The sequence below is a fragment of the Anastrepha ludens genome, chromosome 6 (genome assembly GCF_028408465.1).
Source record: "Anastrepha ludens isolate Willacy chromosome 6, idAnaLude1.1, whole genome shotgun sequence".
NCBI classification, from domain to species: Eukaryota; Metazoa; Arthropoda; class Insecta; order Diptera; family Tephritidae; genus Anastrepha; species Anastrepha ludens.
In genome coordinates this window covers 106,217,078-106,238,833 of record NC_071502.1, presented here as the reverse complement: position 1 = coordinate 106,238,833, position 21,756 = coordinate 106,217,078, and the positions used below count along the sequence as shown (strand labels likewise).

The 21,756-nt window shown below is 36.0% G+C and overlaps 1 protein-coding gene across 2 annotated transcripts in view; it reads left to right on the top strand.

The window, feature by feature from the left end:
* LOC128866741 (nyctalopin) overlaps positions 1-20,664 on the top strand; it is a 110,156-nt gene extending 89,492 nt beyond the window's left edge. For both annotated transcript variants that reach the window (XM_054107705.1, XM_054107706.1), the window contains exon 4: positions 14,366-20,664. In XM_054107705.1, coding sequence (XP_053963680.1) covers positions 14,366-15,524 — 1,159 coding nt within the window. In that variant the 3' untranslated portion in view covers positions 15,525-20,664. The remainder of the gene's footprint in view (positions 1-14,365) is intronic.
* The last annotated feature ends 1,092 nt before the right edge of the window (positions 20,665-21,756 follow it).

Below are 21,756 nucleotides of genomic sequence, written 5' to 3'. Positions count from 1 at the left end.
TGGCAGGTATTATCCATGTGTTACGGTATTTAGCAGCTACGACCGATATGAAGTTACATTATCGTGCATGCAAGCAACCATTGAAAGGGTATGCTGACGCGGATTGGGGTGGTGATAGAGTTGACCGCAGGTCTTATACCGGCTATGTGTTCCTTCTGGCTGGTGGTCCGATATCCTGGAAGTCGGAAAAACAGGACTGCGTCGCCTTAAGTAGTACCGAGGCGGAATATTTATCTATGTCATCTGCAGCAAAGGAGGTGTTACACCTGCGACGTATTATCATCGAAATTGGTTGTGGCGATGCGAACACACCAACTGTGTTATTTGGAGACAACCTCAGTGCTCAACACCTTGCAAAGAACCCTGTGCACCATGCAAGGACGAAACACATTGATATTAGATATCACTTCGTGAGAAATATTGTTGAGAGAGGCGACATTAAATTAGAATATGTATCAACTAATGAAATGATAGCAGATATATTAACGAAGAATTTGTCAAAAAAGAAACACAATGAATTTTTGGAATTGTTAAGCCTTAAGTAATGTACAAATGATTTTGTAAGAACATCTGCATTGAGGAGGGCTGTTGAAATGCTACTTTATAAAAGCAACCCTAGCAATGCATTTGTTCATGTTCGAATTGTCGAACATAAGTATTAATAAGAAAGCACATTAATTTTTAAACTTGTTTTTCGAATGTAACCAACACTTGCGTTCTGTCAATAAAAGCAACAAGTCATAAGTGCACGCATAAAACTAACATTCGCTACGTAGGCACTTTCCCTAAATGTCCATGAAATAAAGCATATTTTCAGGGAAACTCGTCAATTGTTTTTTTATTTCCTATAAACTTGTGTACTCTTCTTATGGAGATTTTGAGTGTGAATACTCCTTGTCAAGCTTTCACGAAAAAAATTGCTTACCAAGTTTTAACCCTCTGGTGACCTCTCGTAAAAAAAAAATTTTATTAAAAAACTGCTTAAAACGATTCTTTCGTGACATAATTAATGTTCCGGGAAATAACTTTCTAAATCGTTTTAACCCTCTGATAACCTCTCGAAAAAAAATTGAAAAAAAATTGTTTAAAATGATTCTTTCATGACATAATTAATGTTCAGGGAAATAACTTTTTCTGTAACTTGTTAACCCTTTGATGACCCTCTGCTGGCCTCTCACATCAATTTTCTTCTAGACTTTACAAACAAAACAAAAAAAATGTCTAAAAATATTCTTTCAGAAGATGATTAATGTTCCGAGAAATAAATTTCTAAAACCTTTTAACCCTCTGATGACCTCCCAAATAAGTATTTTCCAGGCTTTGAAAAAAAAATTTGTAAAGCAACACTTTCTTGCGATAATTAATCTCCAAATACTTCAATATCTTAAAATATTTTAACCCACTGGTGACTTACCAAACTAAATTTTAAAAGAATTTTCAAAAAAAACAAAAAAACATTCTCTGAAATGAGAACAATATAGTTCAGGAAAAAACATTTTAACCCAGTGGCGACCTAACAATCTATTTTGTTCAGACTTTCCAAAAAAAATTATACTAAAATAATTCTTTCGTAAAATTACAAACACTTAACCCTCTAGTGACCTCTCAAATTTATTTTTTTTTACCTCAAAAAAAGCATCCTCAAAGCATTATTTCGTGATTTAATTAACGTGTTCAATGTTCTACAAACAATGTTCGTTATATTACTAGACATATATATGTGCCCGACCTGGGTATTTCTCATTTTATGTATAGAGATATATATGTATGGAGATATGCGAGAAGACCCCGACTAGTAAGGATGATAATCTGTTTATTTCAAGATTTCCTTATATGCCAACAAACTAGCGAACCTGTATTAGGAAGGCAACGAAACCAGAAGTACAACCTTCTTATTTTCCTTTACGTATTTTCCTTTCATATATCTACCATACACATACATACATATGTACATACAATTTCATCCATTGACAGGCTAATAAAAATATTGCCACATTATCATCACCTCATCTTACACAAATAAGTAAATCTCTAGCACAACTCTACCTCTTGCGTTAACTCATTTTTCTCAGACTTCTTAAAACAAACAAACAAAACGAAAATTGTTAAAAGTTCAGTTTTCTGCTAAAATATTTCAATTGATTACCCGAGGGATGGAATAAGGGATTCTCACTAAACACGTTCGACACTACAGTCTATACAGCTGGCAGTAAAATGTATTGCGGTGTTGGAGCTGGTATATATTCTCATAGACATAAAATTGAAAGATCTGTGCGTCTCCCTAATGCTTGCAGTGTCTTTCAGGCGGAAGTACTGGCAATTGGGAAAGCTTGTAGGCTACTAATCGCAGATCCCTCTTTTAAGGGTAATATCTCTATTCCTTCGGATAGCCAAGCTGCAATCCAGACACTGGACAACAAAGCAGGACTAGCCTTACCACCTTGAGCGAAAACCATAAAGTTTTCTTAATCTGGGTCCCGGGACATGGGAGCATCGAAAGTAATGAAAAAGCGGATGAACTGGCAAGAAGGGGATCTGCCATGAATAACGCTCTTGCCGAATCGGTATTCACACCATTAGGTGCAGTCAAGAGTGCAAATTCCCTAAAATACCTCCGAATCGTGGATTGTAGATGGAGAGACCAGACGAAATGCAAAATTAGCAGAACGTTATGGCCCACCTACAACCTTAAGCAATCGTCAACATTGATAAACATGAAACGACGGGACGCCTGGGGACTAACGGCAGTCATAACTGGCTTTTGGTCTGTCGGAGAACAAGCAGCCAAAATGGGCATCCCTCACAACACATACTGTCACACTTGCAAACAACCGCAGAAAGCGGAGACAATCTTCCATTTCCTCTGCGAATGCCCTGCCCTATGGAAGGACAGAATGTTAACCCTGGGTGAACCGCTGTTCGAGAGTCTGGAACAGCTGTCTGGCTTAGATGTCAACAACCTGATAAGGTTCCTGAACCCACAGACTGGATATAGTCATGCTGTAAATAACTGGTAAAGAAGTTGGTAACGAGGATGTGGCAACAAAATGGTGCGGAAGCGCTAGTTGGATTCTGGAAGAATCACCACTTAAACCAACCAACCAACCAACCAACTCGAGGTACGAGTATTACGCCTAGATATGCATTTTAACCTTTTTCCACTTTCCCGAAAGCCATTTAAAGCTCAAAAACCTTGTGGACCATATTCAACTATTTTCAAAATAAACATAAACACTTTACAACATAATCGAACATTTTTCCGAATACTAAGGTTTAATGGAATGTTGTAATAGTAATAATAACTGGCACAACCATTTTTTAAGTTTGCTTCTGTCTTTTTCTTAAGAAAGGGGGTCAGTAAGAGTCTTACACTCTCAGCCTGAATTTGAAACGCCTAAACAATGCAAAGTTGGCTTTAAAAAACTTCGAAACTTTCACTATATGGGTAACGCATTCTTATCCTCAACTGGAATTTCAGCCCTTCAAATGGCTTTTGCACTGCGCTGTATAGGAAAAATGTGTTAATCTGCACCTAAAAGTATGCAAAGTTTTCCTGGCAAAAATTCGTAGGTTTTATTCTTACTCTTTTTATTTGTTTTATTCTTACTTTTTTTATTTGTTTTATTCTTATATGGGTTTCTATAAAAAAATATATTGACCTGCACCTAAAATTATCCAACGGCTGTATTCGTTGCTCCATTTGCTAGGGTAGTGTTCACCAAAGCTGCTTACTTTTGCTAACCAAAGCAATTATTAAGTGCTTTTGGGGGATTTGGTTGTTGCTTCTTTGCGGTTACAGAATTCCGCATATTTGTTGTTGCATTTTGTGGTTGCTACAGTGTGCCTTGTTAATTTGGTGCAACATCGTTTTGCATTTATTTTGTTTGAATTGCCACTGTGTTTGCTTTTGGTTTTGAATTGTGCTTCTTATTCGTTTTTTTTTTTTTTTACTTTTATTAATTCTGTAAAGGCATAAATATTTTTCACTGGAGAATTAAATCTTTTACTAACATTTCTAATTATCTTTTATTTAATTTGCACTACACTTCCATTGAATTATTCTTCAACAGCTTTTCACTGTTTCTCTGTTAGTTTAATTTTCGTTGAAACTCCATTTTTTATTATTTAATTTTCGCAATTCAATGCTGCGCATTAAAATTGTACACTTTAATTAAGCAACAGGAAATTGCAAGCATGCTTGCAACTTGCAACAAAACCCCCCTCAATGCGGCAACCAACTGATCTCTTAACTACGCTTCATGCTTGCTTCAACTGGCGAGTTAATCGCAATGCTTGCGCTTGCTAGGTGCATACATATAGAAATGAATATATTTATGCCTGTATATACGTACATATATACATGTTGCAACAAGCAGCACAGCGAACCGGTAGAGCGCCAGCTTGTTGCCGGCAACAGCTTTTTAGTCTGAATTATAGCGCAACAATTCATCAACCTAAAAGCCAATGGCAGGCAGGAAGGCCACAAACAGTCAGACCGACAGTCGGATGTTGAATAAAAGCAGCTGCAAGCCACTATTATGCTTGCAACCAAATAGTTAGGGAGCTGCAGCAGCAGCAGGCAGTGCTGGCAGGATAACATTTAAACTGACATGCAAACGGAAGCTACTGATATCCCCATGCAGATAGATAGAAACTGAAATACAGGCTGACAACGTCTCTTAAGACAGTTGGAGATGAATGAAGATTTATTTAAAGTCATCCATTTTAACTTAATAAAACCAAGTGAAATGATGTAGATCCCAAGAAATGAACATGTGAGTTCATACATACATACATAGGTACCTGTTTGAGCACATAAATGCATGCCATATAGGCGACAGCTCATCTAAGTGTGCGAGTGTTTGCGAAAACTCGTATAGGGATTTTGGCCAAAGGTACAAAATAGCGCAATCATATTACAATATGCACACACACTACAGCACATACATATAAGTGTTATTTTGTTATACCTTTCTCGCAATGACATTACGCAACAGCACTTTTAGTCAAATGAAAATGTGCAGCGTGGCGTATGAGTGACAAAGTTGGCGTTCAGCGGCTTTTGAATGTGCGTAAAGTAGCATTTGTAAATATACCTTTGTGTGTGTGTGTGTGTGTGTGTGTACGTGCCTGTTTTTGCTTGGCAGACAGAGTTTCTTAAGCGGCAGCAAGTCAACTGCATTAGCAGTAAAACACACAGATTTGCAGTAGGCACTGAGGACTGCTGCAGTAGGTAGCAACAAGCCAAGTGTTTGTAGTTGCACAAGCACAGCATCCAATTTTGGGAAAATATGTACTCACAGATGGTAGTGAGTGAATTTTGGATTTGAAATAAGAAAATTGGTAAACAGAAATTAAAACGAATTTAGTTTCTTCCAAAATGGAGGATGTAGGAATTTTCAATAGGTACAAAAATATAACTTTTCCAGATCGCCGCCAGAGAAGCTTCGGCGTTTCAAATGATACAGAGGCATCATACCTCTATTTTAATTAATTTGATTTTGAAAGGGTGTAAGCTAAAATATTTAGAGGAAAATTCACCACTTCATCAGCTCAAGAATTCCTAATTCCTGTGAATGGTTATAAAATTGACTGATCTGTAGCTCTTACTACTGTTTTACTTGGTTTGAAAAATAGTGAAAAAATAGTTTTAATAAATTGTAAATAACCAAACCAAATAAAAACACCTCACTTATACAAATCAGTGGTGTTTTTTTTTAAGTTATTCAATGATTTCATACCGACATAAAAGATGGTGCACCCGGTATTCGCTCAAATTTATAATATTCATTAATCAGAGTCTATCCGGTGAAGCAAGTATTGGACGCAATATGCTTTATTTAAACACAATTTTAACTTTTTTTTAGAGAGAGACACCGAAAACCTCCTTAAAAAATAATAATTAAAAAAATTAAATTAAAAAATAAATATTAATTTTTTTTCTTTGGCATAATTTTTTGCGCATTTATGAAGATAAATTAAAATAAGAGATTAAATAATATCGGTCTGTAAACATTTTATACCAAATTTACGGAAAAGTACATTTTTTCTACGGGGACTCAAAGGCAATTTTCAAAGCCTGGCGGCACGGGTTATTGGGTTTGGGTTTTTCTCTTAATTAACCAATTGATATATTTTCTTAAAACTGACGAATACTGCATGAAGATCAAATGTTTTGGGTGTGCAGATAACATCTCTCTGATCTGAGTGCGGAGACATGGGACATAGAGAGAAATTAAATGTCTGACGAGCTTAAAGGAAATGGTCGACTAAATTGGTTTCAGAGGTCTCCTACTCGGTCGGTCATCGGCATACCCCTCACTGTTGCTAAACTAAAGAAGAATTGCACAACTTATTTCTCAGGAAACCACAGATCAAATGGAGCTCCATTTCTTTGTGTGGTACTTCAAAAAGCCTATAGCCCCTGTACAATAGACGCAGGATGCAGAAAGTCACTCACGCAGAAAAGCTGGGTTTACCATATAATCCCCTTTGCAGAAGCTCTGGGGACCTTTCAGAGAAGGATACTTTTGAGCATTTTCTCTGCAAATATCCGGGTTTTAGCAGCCAGACTATTAAGGCCACTGGGTGTTCCTTTCTTCGACATCCTGGGCAGTGCTCCAACCTAAATACCATCAACAAACATCTCTGGCTGGCTGTAGATATCTGCCTGTTGGAGGTCTCATAATTGTATCAAAATGGTGCTTTAGTGCTACTTGAGGGCTGCCAATCTGGTACTCAAACCATTTCACGTACCTGCCTATCGTACCTTGCAAAAAGTAACATAGAGATGTTCCAATTTCATGAGCGGATATTTCTTTAACATTTTTTATTTCATTGCTTTTGAGTATTCAGTGCGATTTACAGAGAAAAGGTGACAGTTACTCGTATTAAGCAGTCAATAGACTGGATACGGCTCTACTCACTATAGCCGAGTCATTGGCAAAGATATTATTTAAAAAAAAAAGTTAAATTTTTAAAATAAATTTTTTTTTGCATGAATTTATTTTTATATTTTTATATGATTTAGCTCAAAAATATTGTGTAAAAAGTCATTAAAAAAATTTTTTTTGTGCATAAACTTTTTAACTCTTTAAATGAAGCTGATTTATCTCAAGAATATTGTGTAAAAATAAATAAAAAGGGTGATTTATCTCATGAATAGTGTAAAAATGTATTTCATTTTTTTTTTGCCAAATTTTTTTACGTTTTTAAATGAAGGTGATTTGTCTGAAGTATATTGTGCAAAAATGTATTTAAATTTTTTTTTTGTAATTTTTTTTTTTTTATAAAGGTGATTTATATCAAGGGAATCTACTGGATCAATCGTTTTGAAATTTTGCACAGTCTAGCATCTATTTTTTTACTAATCTCACAATAAAAAAGAAGCCAATTGTTTTGATCGAAAATCGGGTTCTCGTCTTCCAAGTGCTACGAAAAATTTTAAAGTCAGTAAAAAATCAGATAAAGAAACGAAAGCTTCAACAAATACTTTTTTGTTATTGTTTTTCAGATGACTCTGTCGGGAGTTATGGTGTACACCGAAAAACCATTTTTTTTTTCTGTTTTCTTCGAAGCGTCTCAGGAGATTCGCTGCCAATTGCCAAATGTTTATTATTTTGCAATGCAAATTTTAGAAGAATATTGCTAAAGTTCTACGTTTTTGAAAGTTTACTGAACAAAGCAATAACATCTTAATGTAAAAAAAATTTCGCTAAGTCAGTCTTATCTTAATATGTGACAGCTCGGTCGTCACGTAGGACCGTCGGGGACGCTGGTTTAACTTAACTTAAAGGTCAAAGTAAAGGTCAAGCAATTGGTGTTTGTATCAATCCATGTATTCGAGATTTTTACATCCAAAAGAAATCGTAAGACAACTGAATTTTCATTTACATAAAATATTTTGTAAATTTTGTATCTTTGAATGAAACTAAGTTATATGAAACCCTAAAGTTTGCCTGTTACATAAATCAGACCCTGGTCTATACCAAAGCGTATCTACTATTAAAAAAATTCTTTTATGTTGAGTTTAAGTCCCTACGATACCCAGTGACGAGCAAAACTCACATTACTAGACAAAAAGCTATACATTTCTAGCGGGTCTGTGATGAGAGGCTGCCTAAACCACTTTGGTAGTAAACCTGTTTTAATAACAAGCAAACAAAAAAATCGGGAAGATGTCCGAATGAGTAAAAAATTTGAAGACCTCAATGTTGTTGTTGTTGGTGTTGTTGTTGTTGTTGTTGTTGTTGTAGTAACAAGACAAAACATTCTTCATAAATATTTAAGAATGCTGCTAAATTGACAATTCTGAAATTGAAAAGTGCCTAATAGTCCCTAACACTGCCGAAAGGACCAAAATATTTCAAAATCTCAAAAAAATGTCCCCTTTGAGGTAGTCTGTCTACAGGATTTTCGCTCTTCAGGGCATCTGAAACGAAAAAGTTAAACTGAGGCTTGTCATTCTGTAGGCTTTTCGTTCTGGCAGATGCTACAATGGGTATGTTTTTCGGGTGGAAATCAGACTTTTGTATGAAAAGTTAGGGCTGAAAGGAGCACCTGCTAGAATGACAAGTCTACTGAATGAGAAGCCTCAGTTTAGCCTTTTGGTTTCAGATATCCTTAAGAACCAAAATCCTGTTGACAAGCCACCTATCTTTTTTAAGACGCTTACTTTAATGCCACCCTACTAATACAAAAAATTTGTCGGAAAAAAAATGTTTTTGTATACAATTTGATGTCAACAATAACATACTATAAAATCAAAACTATCGCATTTTATTAAAAAACAAATCCTAAAAATATCTAAAGGGTGGTTAAATTTCAAGGGCCGATGTTGAATGTGAACCACACCTAAACTTCTTTCTTTGGGGTTATTTGAAAGTAAAGGTGTACGTCGATAAGCCAGCAACAATTCAAGAGCTAAAGGATGAGATAACACGGCACATTAACGGCATACATAGAACCTCAATTATGCCTCAGCGTCATCGAAAATTTGGACCATCGGATGGAGGTGTATCGCCGAGACCGCGGCGGCCATTTGGCCAATATTTAGTCAAGTGCGTAATTGAGCCATACCAGTATTATCATAATAAGGAGGAATGACAATACTTTCTTTAAAAAATTTTATTATATTCAAAATCAACACCGGCCCTTGAAACTTAACCACCATTCATAAAAATGAGTTTTTGACCAGACTCCTACCTTGAATTTGGTACAGTAGATGGAAAAGTGTTTACTAAACTAAAATTTCCTTTCTTTTTTTGCACAAAAAAATTGTTTCGCTAAAAGAATATCTCATAAAATTTTCACTTACTCCTAAACACTGTGCAACTGCATAAATGTAAAATATCGCTAGTGCTTGCAGCAACGTCTTCAACTGCTGCTATTTGGCTTTATTTCACTCGAAATTGCTGCATTACTCTATGTCGCCAAGCAGCTATACAAACGAACGCACACACACACACACACCAAGTAGCTAGCAAGCGCCAAGGAAATACGAGCACACAAATCTTAAGGAAACTAAAATTCCAAGAAAGACGAAGAATAGGAGGTTCAGTTGTCAAAGACAGAGTATACGAGTAGGAAATTTCCAGTAAGCTTATGCGTCAGTCTTAACTTGCCAACGACAACAACAAGTGGAATGCATACACGTGTGGCTATGTGCTCGTATGTAGAGTAAAGGCAAATGCAGCAGCAACTTTAGCTGCAGTGGAGCAGCAGTAGCGAGAATGTCATTTGTTACAATTTCTTTATTAGTTTAAGGGGTAAAGAGAGAAATTTCTCAGAAAAGCATAATGGCATGTGTGAGTGTTGCACACATTGCATTTTTTTTATACAATATATTTTTTTATTTTGATTTAATTTTTTTTTTTTCTTTTTGATTTAAGTGTCCCTGTATGTGTGTATTACATATGGAATAAAACGCATTGATGTTGCTGCAGTTGTTCTTTTTGCTGCTTTTACTGCTGTCTCTGCTTTTGCTGTTGCTGTCGCTGCTGCTCTGCTATTTTTTTCCACTGTTCCTGCTGCCGCCGCTGCTGCTACTTGTGTCTCAGCTGTGCACACTGGCAATTAATTTAGTCTAGTGAAGCATTTTCTTGCTGAAATTAATTTCCAACATATTTTCTCATGTAATAAAGAAAACGAGGCGAATTGTGTAAGAAAACAAATGGCAACAATAACAAAAAAGCTCCAATATCAGCATTAGCATTAGGAATTTCTTAAAAGCAGCAGAGATTCTGTAATATCGCATGAAATGTATGCAGTGCCATTAACAACATGAGCAACAATGTTCGCTAGAAATGACAACAACAATAATATGTCACTGGCAAGCAACTTGCAGCAGATTTACTGGCAAATATTTATTTTGTAAATTTACATTGCTCCTAATTTATGCTGCACAGCTTTTAGTTTCAGCATTTAATTATTGGGTATTTTAATTGCAGCGTCCAACAGCATTTTTGGAGTGGAAAAGTGATTATATACTAATTTGGTAAATTACGAGTTAACGCTTCTGTTGATGGCTTTTGTGCCTTCGGCAACTGCCACTCAAATTATCTGGCGAATGTTTTCATAGAACAATTTAGTGCTCAAATATTCTTCTTAAAAGGACTTTTTGAACTTTTCTTAAAGAATACGTCAAATTGACACATAAAAATGGCAGCTAGAGGGTTAAAGTGGTCCACAAAAATAATCCTTGTGAATTTCTATTATGGAATGTTGAAACAATATTTCTGTCAGAAATCGATTGCTAACACTTTTCGAGCGTTATATAAAGCTTTCTTTTGACCAAATTTGGAAGCTTTGAGTCAATGAAAAAAAGAATAGAGAGGTGGATAACTATAACTGGTAACGGCAGGCTAATCATCTACCCTGCTAAAAAGCAAAGTAGATTAACGAAACCAACGCAAGACTGAGTTTTGTCGAGGCCCTATACTCCCGAGTGGGGTGAACAAGGAAAACCAAAAAAAATCAAAACAAAAACCGAAACAAAAACCAAAAAAAAAAAACAACAAAAAACACTATAACTTTCGTAAAAAAAATAACCAATTTCGGAAACTTTGGGCATCAGGTGTGAAACGGCGAAGATCGTTCCAAAATTGCTGAATTTTAACCAAAAACAATGTCGCATGAGCATCGCTCAGGAATTGTTGAGTAACGTCTACAATGATCCAGATTAGCTTAAAGGGCTCAGAACTGGTGGCTAATCGTGGGCATTTAGTTTTGCCTTCGAAACCGAAGCCCAATCGTCGTAATAGAAGAGTCCAGGAGAGCCAAGACCAAAAAAAGCACGCCAAGTTCGATCACATGTCCAGGATTTTCTCACTATTTTCTTCGATTACCATGGGGTGGTGCATCAGGAGCTATTACAACGAGGTCGTACGGTAAATAAGGATTATTACCTTGAAGCTATGCGCCATTTGCGTGAAACAATGTGGAATTGTGGTAAAAAAAATGCATGGCTTTTGCATCCAGATAATGCACCTGCTCGCTCATCTTTGCTTGTGAGAGATTATTTGGCCAAAAACAACACCGTATTCACCAGATTTGGCGCCCTGCCACTTTTTCCTGTTGCCAAGATTGAAGAGACCCATGAAAGGATGGCGTTTTGCGACGAAGGAGAAGATAAAAACCGGGTCGCTGAGAGAGCTCAAGGACATACCAAAAAGTGCATATCTGAAGGGGACTGCTTTGAAGGAGATAAATAGAAATTGATGAATCAATGAATATTTTTTGAGAAATATTAAAATTCACCTTATTTTTTGAAAACACCTCTTATACCAGAGTTCTTAAAAAATGTATTTGCATTGCCAAACAACCGGTGAAAAAAGACACTATCTTCCACTTCTTTTGTGAATGTTCTGCCCCATAGAAGGCGAGGATGTTAACTCTTTGAACCCAGTGCAATAGAAGGTGAAGTCAGAAAGTCCTGGGGACATCGCCCCATTCAACTTCCAAACTCGTAGCTGTGTTTACCGGTCATTGAGCGATCGACACACACGCGGAAAAACTGGATTTACCATTTAACCTCTATAGTACAGGGTGCGCCATCTTTTATGTCGGTATGAAAACATTAAATAACTTTGAAAAAAAAAACTGATTTGTACTCGTGTAAGTGAGGTATTTTTGGTATATTTGGTCTGGTTATTTACAATTTATTAAAACTATTTTTTGAATACAATATCAATCAAGTGGCCACCTTTACTAGCAATCACAAACTGCGATCTTTTTTCTGCGTTTGTCATCACCTTGTCAAGCATTTCTTGTTTTCTAGCGTCGATTTCTCGTTGTTTCGGTGTACAGCGGTCCATGATTGAAATTGTACTGAATTGACGTATCGACAATATGCATGTTGACGTCGATCGGTTGGTAAATGACAAAGTTATTCAGCGTTTACACCCTGTAGATATTGTGGGGACCTTTCAGTGAAGGATACTGTTGAGCACTTTCTCGGTAAAAGTTCGGGCTTAGCAGCTAGACGATTAAGGTCACTGGGTGCACCTTTCTTCGGCAATCTGTGCGCCAACCTAAGTTCCAATCTTCTCCATTACATCAACAGCTCTGTTTGGCTGTAGATATCTGCCTTGGAAGTCTCATAATGCTATCGGAGCGGCGCTTTAGTGTTTCTTGGGCAGTGCCAGAGTGGTACTTCAACCATTTCACCTAGCTACTTACCTAATCCTTGGCAAACCTCTTTTTTAAAACCTCGAAAATCTGGCAGGTACCGACGTAAGAAACCTTATGAGTTTTCTCAATCGTAAAAACCAGACATGGTCGTGATGGAATAACCGTATAACTTGTTGATGGCGAGAGTGTGGCAATAAATAGTGCGGAAGCACTAATTAATTCCTGATGAATCACCACTTCAATCCAACCAACCAACCCCTATTGCGTAGGTTAAGGCACATCTCTGGTCTAGAGACGTGAAAATTTAAGGCGTTGAAAATTGAAGAAAAACAATCGGTGTCAATTGATCTTCGTTTTTATTCATTAGATCAATTCTTTATTTACAAAAAAAAAAAACAAACAAACAAAAAAAATTTTTTTATGAAAATAATAAAAAAAATTGCTTCCACTGGCGTAACTGATTGGACTGCTTAGGTACGCCTGAAAAAAAAAATCGGTCGATTATTCATCAGGGGGCATGTCGCTATGGTGGGTAACAGATTTACAAAAAAAAAATTGTTTCTAGATAGTTTATCTGTTTATTGGAAAAACAAAAAAAAAAGTATTTTTTCACGTTCTCAGCAACAAGTCTACTCAATAACATATTAAAAATTCAAATCAATCGGTTCAGTACTTTTTGAGAAATTACCAACGCTAACTCGGAAAAAATAGTTTCGAGAAAAACACGGTTAACGCGCTTATACCTGGGCGTCGTACTCCAAACCGGTCTCGTTTTAAAGGACTGTAACGACTAAATTAGAACGAATTTCAATATAAAATTTTCAAGTATATTTCTGAAAGTATAAACTATCATAACTTAAAAATGACTAGATTTTTTTCGAAATCCTAGACCAGAAAGATGCCTTAAGGTAAATAGCTGCTCATGTAAGAGCTCACTTGGACAAAGAATGAAGTCCGTCCATACTGATACCATGCAGAGGAAAAACAGAGGGAAAAATAATTAGAACAGAGAGGCAAAAAGAAAGGGCGAACTTTGAATTAGAGGCGGATGACGACCAAACGGTGGCTGAGTGCAACTAATTACCTAGACTTACCTAACCTTCTATTGCATAACACAGTGCGAACTTTTGTATCACAAATTAGATATTATTATTATTATTAATTATTTATTAAATAATTCGCATCGAGGATAAACCTTATTCGTGCCAGTCACAAGGTTACAATTTTCAGGCTAAAATTTACCAAAATATTTTAATTTTCAAAGAAAAAGAAATCTCTTATGAACTGAAATTAAAATTAACTCTCTTAGTTGTAATATATCTCTAAAGTTCACGTCTAAATGTGTTCATGCCAACTATAGATACTACATTTTGGGGAAGAGAATTCCACAGCCGAGTCACAAGTACCAAGAACTGTCTTTCCGACGTTAATGTTTTGTACCAAGCCGCGAGATCTTTGGAGCTTCTCACAGACTTCGTGGCAGTTATTCTGAATGCGAGTATTTTCGAATAGTAGATTTTGTGCAAAGGAAGAGGGATCTGAGCTGAAGAAGCTTATCCAAGGACATGGAGTAGATAATTGATACAAAATCGATACCTGCACTCGCTGCATAATTCAAAAAATTATTAAAATTCTGTTCATACGAACCATTGAACCGAAATTCATTTTTAACTTATTTAACTTATTTTAACTTCTTCATAATTGACCTTTTATTCTTCTTTTTATCTCTTTACAGATCCTTCATCGATAATACTCATCTGCAAGTGCTCCATCTCAGCAACAATCCCCAACTTTACGACATCCCTATGCGCCTCTTCCAGGGCAATCCCAATGTACTTGAGATTTACATGCAAGGCAACAGCCTACAAACACTCTACTCCGCACAATTCCCCGTCGATCAACTGGAGCGTCTGTACCTCGGCGACAATCCACTACAATGCAATTGCTCGCTGCTCTGGCTGTGGCGTCTTGTCACCGGCAACTTTGACGGCGAATCCAACAACATTGCCGGTGTACATGTCACGCACAGTCAGGGCGAAGCGGCCGTGGCAGCGCTGGGTGCAGCCGATGCCGGTTCAGCGCAAGCAGCTGCCGCCGCATATGTGGCACAGCAAAAACACATACCAACGCAAACCGCACGCACCAGCAGCTCCTCCACCGGTTATCTACAACTCGACATCGAGCGCATTGGATGTGACATTTGGCAGGATAATGTGCGCACACGTCGTCGCCTCGCAACCATGTCCGAAAGTGACATCACCTGCCCCGCGCACATTGTCACCATAGTTTGCGCCATCTTCACGCTCTTGCTCGTGTTCGCCATCGGCGCCAGCATTCTTTTCTATCTGCGCTTTGTGAAGCGACGCCGAAAGCTGTTGCATGACCGTTCGCTCACCCGTTCGGGCAAATCGATCGTAAATGTACACGATCGCATACTACAACATCAGCCGCTGGGCGCTGGCGGTGCACTAGGCATGGGTGTGGGCGGTCTCACCTACCCACATCATACGTTGCAGCAACAGGGTGGCACACATCATGCCATGCTGCCGCTGCATCCGCATGAGTATCAACAAACGCTGCCGGCACAAGTGGACAAACTGGAATTGGAACGATATCTGGCGGCGCAGGCGATCGCCAATGAGTATCGTGCCTTGAAGCCATGGGAGCTGCCGCCAGTTAAGGATGCGAATGCGTACAGCGATGAACCGGAACATTTGTATGAAAAGTTCGACCACTACGACTATCCGGACATGCAGACGATGAGCAAGTCCAAGCAGGCGGCGCTCATGTCCAACACTGATGATGGTAATACGCCCACCCCCAATGGCATGGTGCAGATGGGTAAGATTGGTGCTGGCGGCACAGCGGCTAAGCCGCATGTCGTCTACGTATGACTCCCGGGTGGGCAAGTAGGTGTTGGCGCTAAGGGCAATGCAAGTGACGAGTACGGAGATGTGGGTATGGAGACCGAAGGCGAAATGCGCTACTGCATCAACAACAACTACAGTAGTTACGTGAAACTAGTTTAGAACGTGGGCACGGAGGCGGATAGTAGCAGAGAGAGTGGCGCTGGAAGAGAGCTCATTAAAAGAAGAGAGACCGCGTGGCAGCGAGCGAACGAGATAGAGATGAGTGTATTCGAATGTAAACAGCTGAATTGAGTGAAACGCATGTAAGAAGAGTGTCAGCAAAGAGAGTACAGAGCAAGGAAAAGCAAGCGCTTTAATTGTAAAAGCTGCAACAAACAGCTATAAATGTATAAACAAAGCTAAGGTCATATGAACGCAGCGATAAATCGAAACAAGGGTATATGTTAGTAATAAGTTCTAAACACATATATACATACATACACCAAGAGCAACAACAATACAAGCACACGTTATGCATTAATATTCATGATATGTACTAATTTAGCCATAGATGAAATTTTCGCGAAGAGTTTCCTGCAAAACTTAAACAAAAACATGAAATAAAATATATTTGCGTAAACGTAACAAGAAACAATGTAAAATGAAACAAGGGATACGTATAGAGTTAAAATAGCTAAATTACAAAATAAGTAAATCTAAAGCAAAACTAAAAACAAAAATCATAAACATGAAAAATTAATGAGTAAGAAGCAACACTAAAAATTATTAAAAAAAAAAACAAATAGCCGGAAAACTATGCAGTAAAATTAAACTATAAGCAAAAACCTAAAATCAAGTTCACGTTGAAAAAATGCAAATATTGCCTACATAAAATATAAATTTATTTCGAAATGGGTGTGAAAGAAAAGTGAAAGAGGAGGCACTTAATAATAACAAAGCAAAGCAAAAAAAGAACAAAAAACACCAAGAAAACTAACAGATATATGTGAAATTGTTTAATTATTTTATTACTTTTTAACCAAAAATTCCAGTAATATTTCTTTTTAATCTGCCAAACTGGCAGCAGATTGCTGTGAAATAAATACTTTCCATACTCATTTTAATGACTCTGAGTACAGAGTACATTTTACATGTCAACACTTTTCACATCTGGGCACCCTGCACTTTTCAAGTCTAGTTTTGATGCTGAACTCCAACATTTCTACTAAGGCGCTTTCATTAACCCCTTGCCGTGCTTTAAGGGGGAACACCACTGTGATTTAAAAAAAAAATCGATTTTTTTCTTGCATTTTCTCAAAATAGATATATTCAAAAATATGTAAAAAAAACTTTAACTTAACATCTTGAAATTTGACGAAGTTATACCCAATGCAATCAGTGCAGGTAGTGAGTTACAATATCCAATGAAAACTTTAAACGCGTTTTTCTCAAAACGTGGGCCTCGATTTCTCGAATCGGTTCATAAGCGATATTAATTTTTTTTTAATTTTGTACATGTATTGGCTTCAGTCGTACATAGCCGCTTTTAAAAATTCCAAAAATTAATATTTTTCCAAGCCATTCGAAAACAAAAAAAAGGGTAAAAACACAAACTCATTTTTCAAACCTGCACCATTTTCTCAAAAAAAAAAACAAAAAAAAAAAACCGCCACGTACGACTATGGCCATTGATGTATCATTAAGAATTTTTTTGGTTTTCTGCTTTCAGATGATTTTTCACCGCTGTATCGTGGCCATCAGGGTGCATCAGTTTTTTAAGACGTCACTGCATTAATATCAATAACAATTCTAATTTTTAATATTTTTTAATAAATCTTTGTGTCGGTATAGTGGAATATATGTTAAATAAATTATAATTTCTCTCAATTTAATTTCATCTCTACTTATAAAAAAAAATTCATGAAAATCACTCAATTTTGACGTGTTCCCCCTTAACGAGTATGACTCGTGATGAAAATGTTGGTCCAAACATGACTCGTGAATAGATCGTCGGATCAAAAATAAGCATCACGAGCCTGGGTCGTGATTGAATGTTAGTTTCTATCTGTACGCCGTCAGAGTTAGTCACGAGTCTCATAATTGCTATTACAACGTAATTTATATTATTCTGATCTGTTTACCACGCGTGGACGCGTAACACTTGGGCCCGAGTTTCGTTGAGCTAAATGGCACGGCAAAGGGTTAAAGGTGGTGGCAATAGACCAACAATAATGTTTTGTGCGTTCGATTGTCGTGGCAAAGAATGAATTCGCCTTTTTTCATTCTGTGTTGACAGCTGATTAACCGCAACTATCGATTTCTATCAGTGGTTTTCTTCCAAGGCGAATTGAGTAGTAGTAGGTGGCGCCATTGAAAAACAATGACGATTTTGACAAGTCTGACGTCAGCTCGCTTCGCAATACAAAGCAAACAAAAGTAAGAGAAATTACATGTTTCTGAAAATGCAGTGAATGGCTTGGTAGTTTTGTGATATGTGAGATTTAAACTATGCAAACTAAGGAAAACGAAGTGCAGTGTATTAAATTATGAAAGCACAAATTAATACGAAGCCTCCAAATGCAGTTTGCTTGCGTTTCTACGCGGAAGACGCTGGGGCAAGAAAGTATGTGTGTGGGCGTTTAATTTGTTGTGTTTGGTTGTTTCCATTGGTTTCGTCGACTCTTCTTCTTATCAAGCAAGTAATTCCACTTTCTTTTGCTTGTTTATACATGGGCTCTTACGACACGGCGAATTCGATGTGATGTTTGGGCTACTTGAAACGTGCACTTTTTTATGCTAAAATTGAATGCACTACAAAGTTGCGTACTTGAAATATTTTTCTCCAAGACTCCGGTTTAAAAAGTTTGTAGTTTTTATGGGAATTTTCAAAAACATTTCAGAATCCAAAAAACAAAAATAGGTATTTAACCATGACTCAGTGATAAAAGGTTTGCTCAGTAAGCAGCTTTCTCGTTTTCTCTTGACAAATCGGCTCCCTTAGCAAGACACTGGGTTGCTAGCTCTAGAAATTTTGAGTAAAAGTGAAGGAAAAGTAAAATTTGTAGAAAAAACATTTCATTTTCAATATGGTCTGCTCACGAGCAACAACTCGCTAAATAGTTTTCATCGGTATGTTCGGGACTATGGTAGTATGACATGAAATACATACCGCCTAAGTCAGGACATGATCGAGTAATAGAGGCAATACGAGATCGATGAATGGAGAATTTACAAAGCTTTATTTCTTATGATGTGGTGATTTAGACAGAACTCATGTTTTGCAAAAAGTTAGCATTCCCCAAAGAATTACGGGAAGCAGAATAATTGGATAGTCACGACGCGATCAATAACATTTCAGACCTCATTATAAAAAAGTTGGGATTGACGGAACTTGTTTCCACTGAGCCCACCTTCCCATGGAGGGATGAAGTGTCCAGAGGAGGCTTAGCAAATCACAGTACCAGCATGAAAAAGCTGCTCATAAAAAACCATCTACCAGAATCGGCTTAAAACTGTCCTTCCATTTGTAGAACGCGCACTACAAATAGGAGGAGGAGCTCGGCCAAACACCTAACAGAATTGTATGTGCCAATTATTTATTTATTTATACAAAAAAGTTTCATATTGGCGAAGCTTCGCAACTTCGCGATCGGTTTTAAATTTTAGAATCAACCCACAAAATAAAATCTTGGATTAAGTGAAATAATTGCTTGTTTTAATATTAGACCTGGCAATTTCCACTAATAACTTCTATTTGCACCATTCTTTACTCTCAAATATTAATTGAAATTTATTTTTTACACCGTTCGCAGTTTCTTTCCATTTAGGTAAGAAAATACTTTTTTGCTACCATTTTTACCAAAAAGGATTTAATATTTTCCACTTTTTTTTCTCTTTTGTAAGAGAGTGTCAAAAATTGTATGTCACTAGTGAGCAAACCTTTAAAAATTGAATCATGGTATTTAACTACGCCAGCGAAAACTATGAATTTTTATATTTTATTTCAACCTATAGATTTTCTTTTAAAAATTTTAAAAACACAAGCATTGCAAATGTGTCTATACACAATGTTGCGCAACATATTTTCTGCAGCATGCTGCTATAAACATTTTACTCTACATTTCGTTGTGCCTGAGGCATTTGAAATTTTGTAAATAGGTTTTTCACAAATCTCCTTTTGGCCTTTTAGCTTAGTTTTTTTAGTTTGAAATTTTTTTTAAGGATTTTTGCTAGTTAACTTAAATATTATTCTGCTCATTTCTCCATTGATGGAGTTTATGACTAATTAAATTTTAAATATAAAAATCTAATATTTTTAGACATAACATCGACGAGTAGGAATTTTCTATTAGTTGAAAAGGAATTTTCTCCTAATTCTTCAAATTCTTTATTTAAATGAGCTGCCTTGTGTAAATTTTCAAAATATAAATACTTGTAAGTTAACCTATTTTTAATTTGGTTTAAGTGACACAAATTTAAGTTAGAAATTTTGTGAAAGAAATTAAAAATGTTGTATGTATGTATGTATAATAGTCCCTTATTTAGATGTTAACACTAATTTTAAATAAAAAATAGTTTTAGTTATTTCTTACAACTGAAGTTAAGCTAATTTGTATAGAAAATGCAGATATAAAAATGATTTCTTTACTAAAATTTCTTAAATAATTTCTTTCCTTGATTTGACAGTTTCAACAATGAAGTTTTTACTAAAAACAACTGCAATCTAACTTTATTTCAAACTATGTTTAAATTGTATAAATACTTTATGTAATATTATAGACATTTTTTTAATCAACGTTGCATTTAAAAAAAAATTATTAGCGAGTTCCTCTACGCTTGAAATACCTCTGGCTTTTTTGTAAACTACTCAACGTTGTTTATAATTTTTTCACACTACACACACACATCTGCAAATATAATACTAATACCCACTTGCATTTGGCAATAAAAAATTCGATAGTGTATAGGCGAAGGAAAACAATGAAATGGACAATATAAAAAAAATTCACATTAATTAAAAATAACTGCTTTTTAAGTTCATATAGTAGCATAGAAACGCTGTAAATACTTAAAAAAACAACAACAGATTAGTGATGTAAAAAAATTTAATCTAATGATAAAATTAGTATATTAAACAAATATTACGCATAAATATGTATTATTTACGTGAATTTCATTTTAAGTCGAACGCAATTTTCCAATTAATGTAAATAATTTTTTTATAAGTTTGCCATGTATGCATTTTGAATTTATAAAATAAATTTTTTTATAATAAACAAATAAGAAAAACATAATAGTTTTAATTTTTTCTGCAAAACACAATAAAGGCTCTTATAAAAATGAAATTTTTTTCATCCTGTAATTTGTCATATATTTTTTATTAAATGCACTAAATTTAATAGATCGCAGCATAAAGCAGTTTAAAAAAATTAATATTTTTCCTCTCCTGGACGGTGAAACCTCTCTCGAACCACCAATCAGCTTTTCAGTCACGGGTGTTCACTCCAAAGAGGCTTACTTCATCCGTTACATAAAATTTGGTATTGCAAAAAATGTTAGCTCAAAGAAGTTGTCCGGCTTATAGGGGAGTCTGGTGTCTGGAGGTTACAATGTATACGTTTTTTTTTAACTCCTTGTGCAGCGTAAGATGCCTCTTGAATGCTTTTCGCAAAAGTTTGAAAATTTTAATTTTTAAATAGGTCCATAATTTGTTTAAAGAAAATTGTGTACTTTGCTAAATCAAAAACTACCATTTTTTTATTTTACTTCACACCAACAAATTGTATTTTAGAAGTTTCCGAAACGCAGCATTTTCACATGAATCTATACACAATGTTGCACAACAATTTCCTGCAGCATGTTCCCTGAAGCATTTTGGCAGCAACCATGGCCATATGGCTATATATTTCGCTACGCCTGAGGCATTCGAATTTTTTTTAAATATTTTTGGCTTTTTTATTTCTAACATTTTTCATAAGTAGAAAGGTTCAGAGCGCAAATAGCAGAATTTGCAGGAATTTCATTTCCGAAAATATTTTAATCTAGGCTGTATGACGTTTTGAGTTTTTAAATATGTACTACAATATATATTTTATTTCAAGGAACTTTTACTTGTAAGACTTTTAAGTAATTTCTGATACACCAGCGCACATTAAATTTGAATTTTAAATTTCCGATTCTTATAATAGCCTTCCGAAATCCAACATTAAACAAATATCTATGTGACAACAATAGTCGTGCTCGATAACATAAAAATATGTACGAGTTATTCATGGTT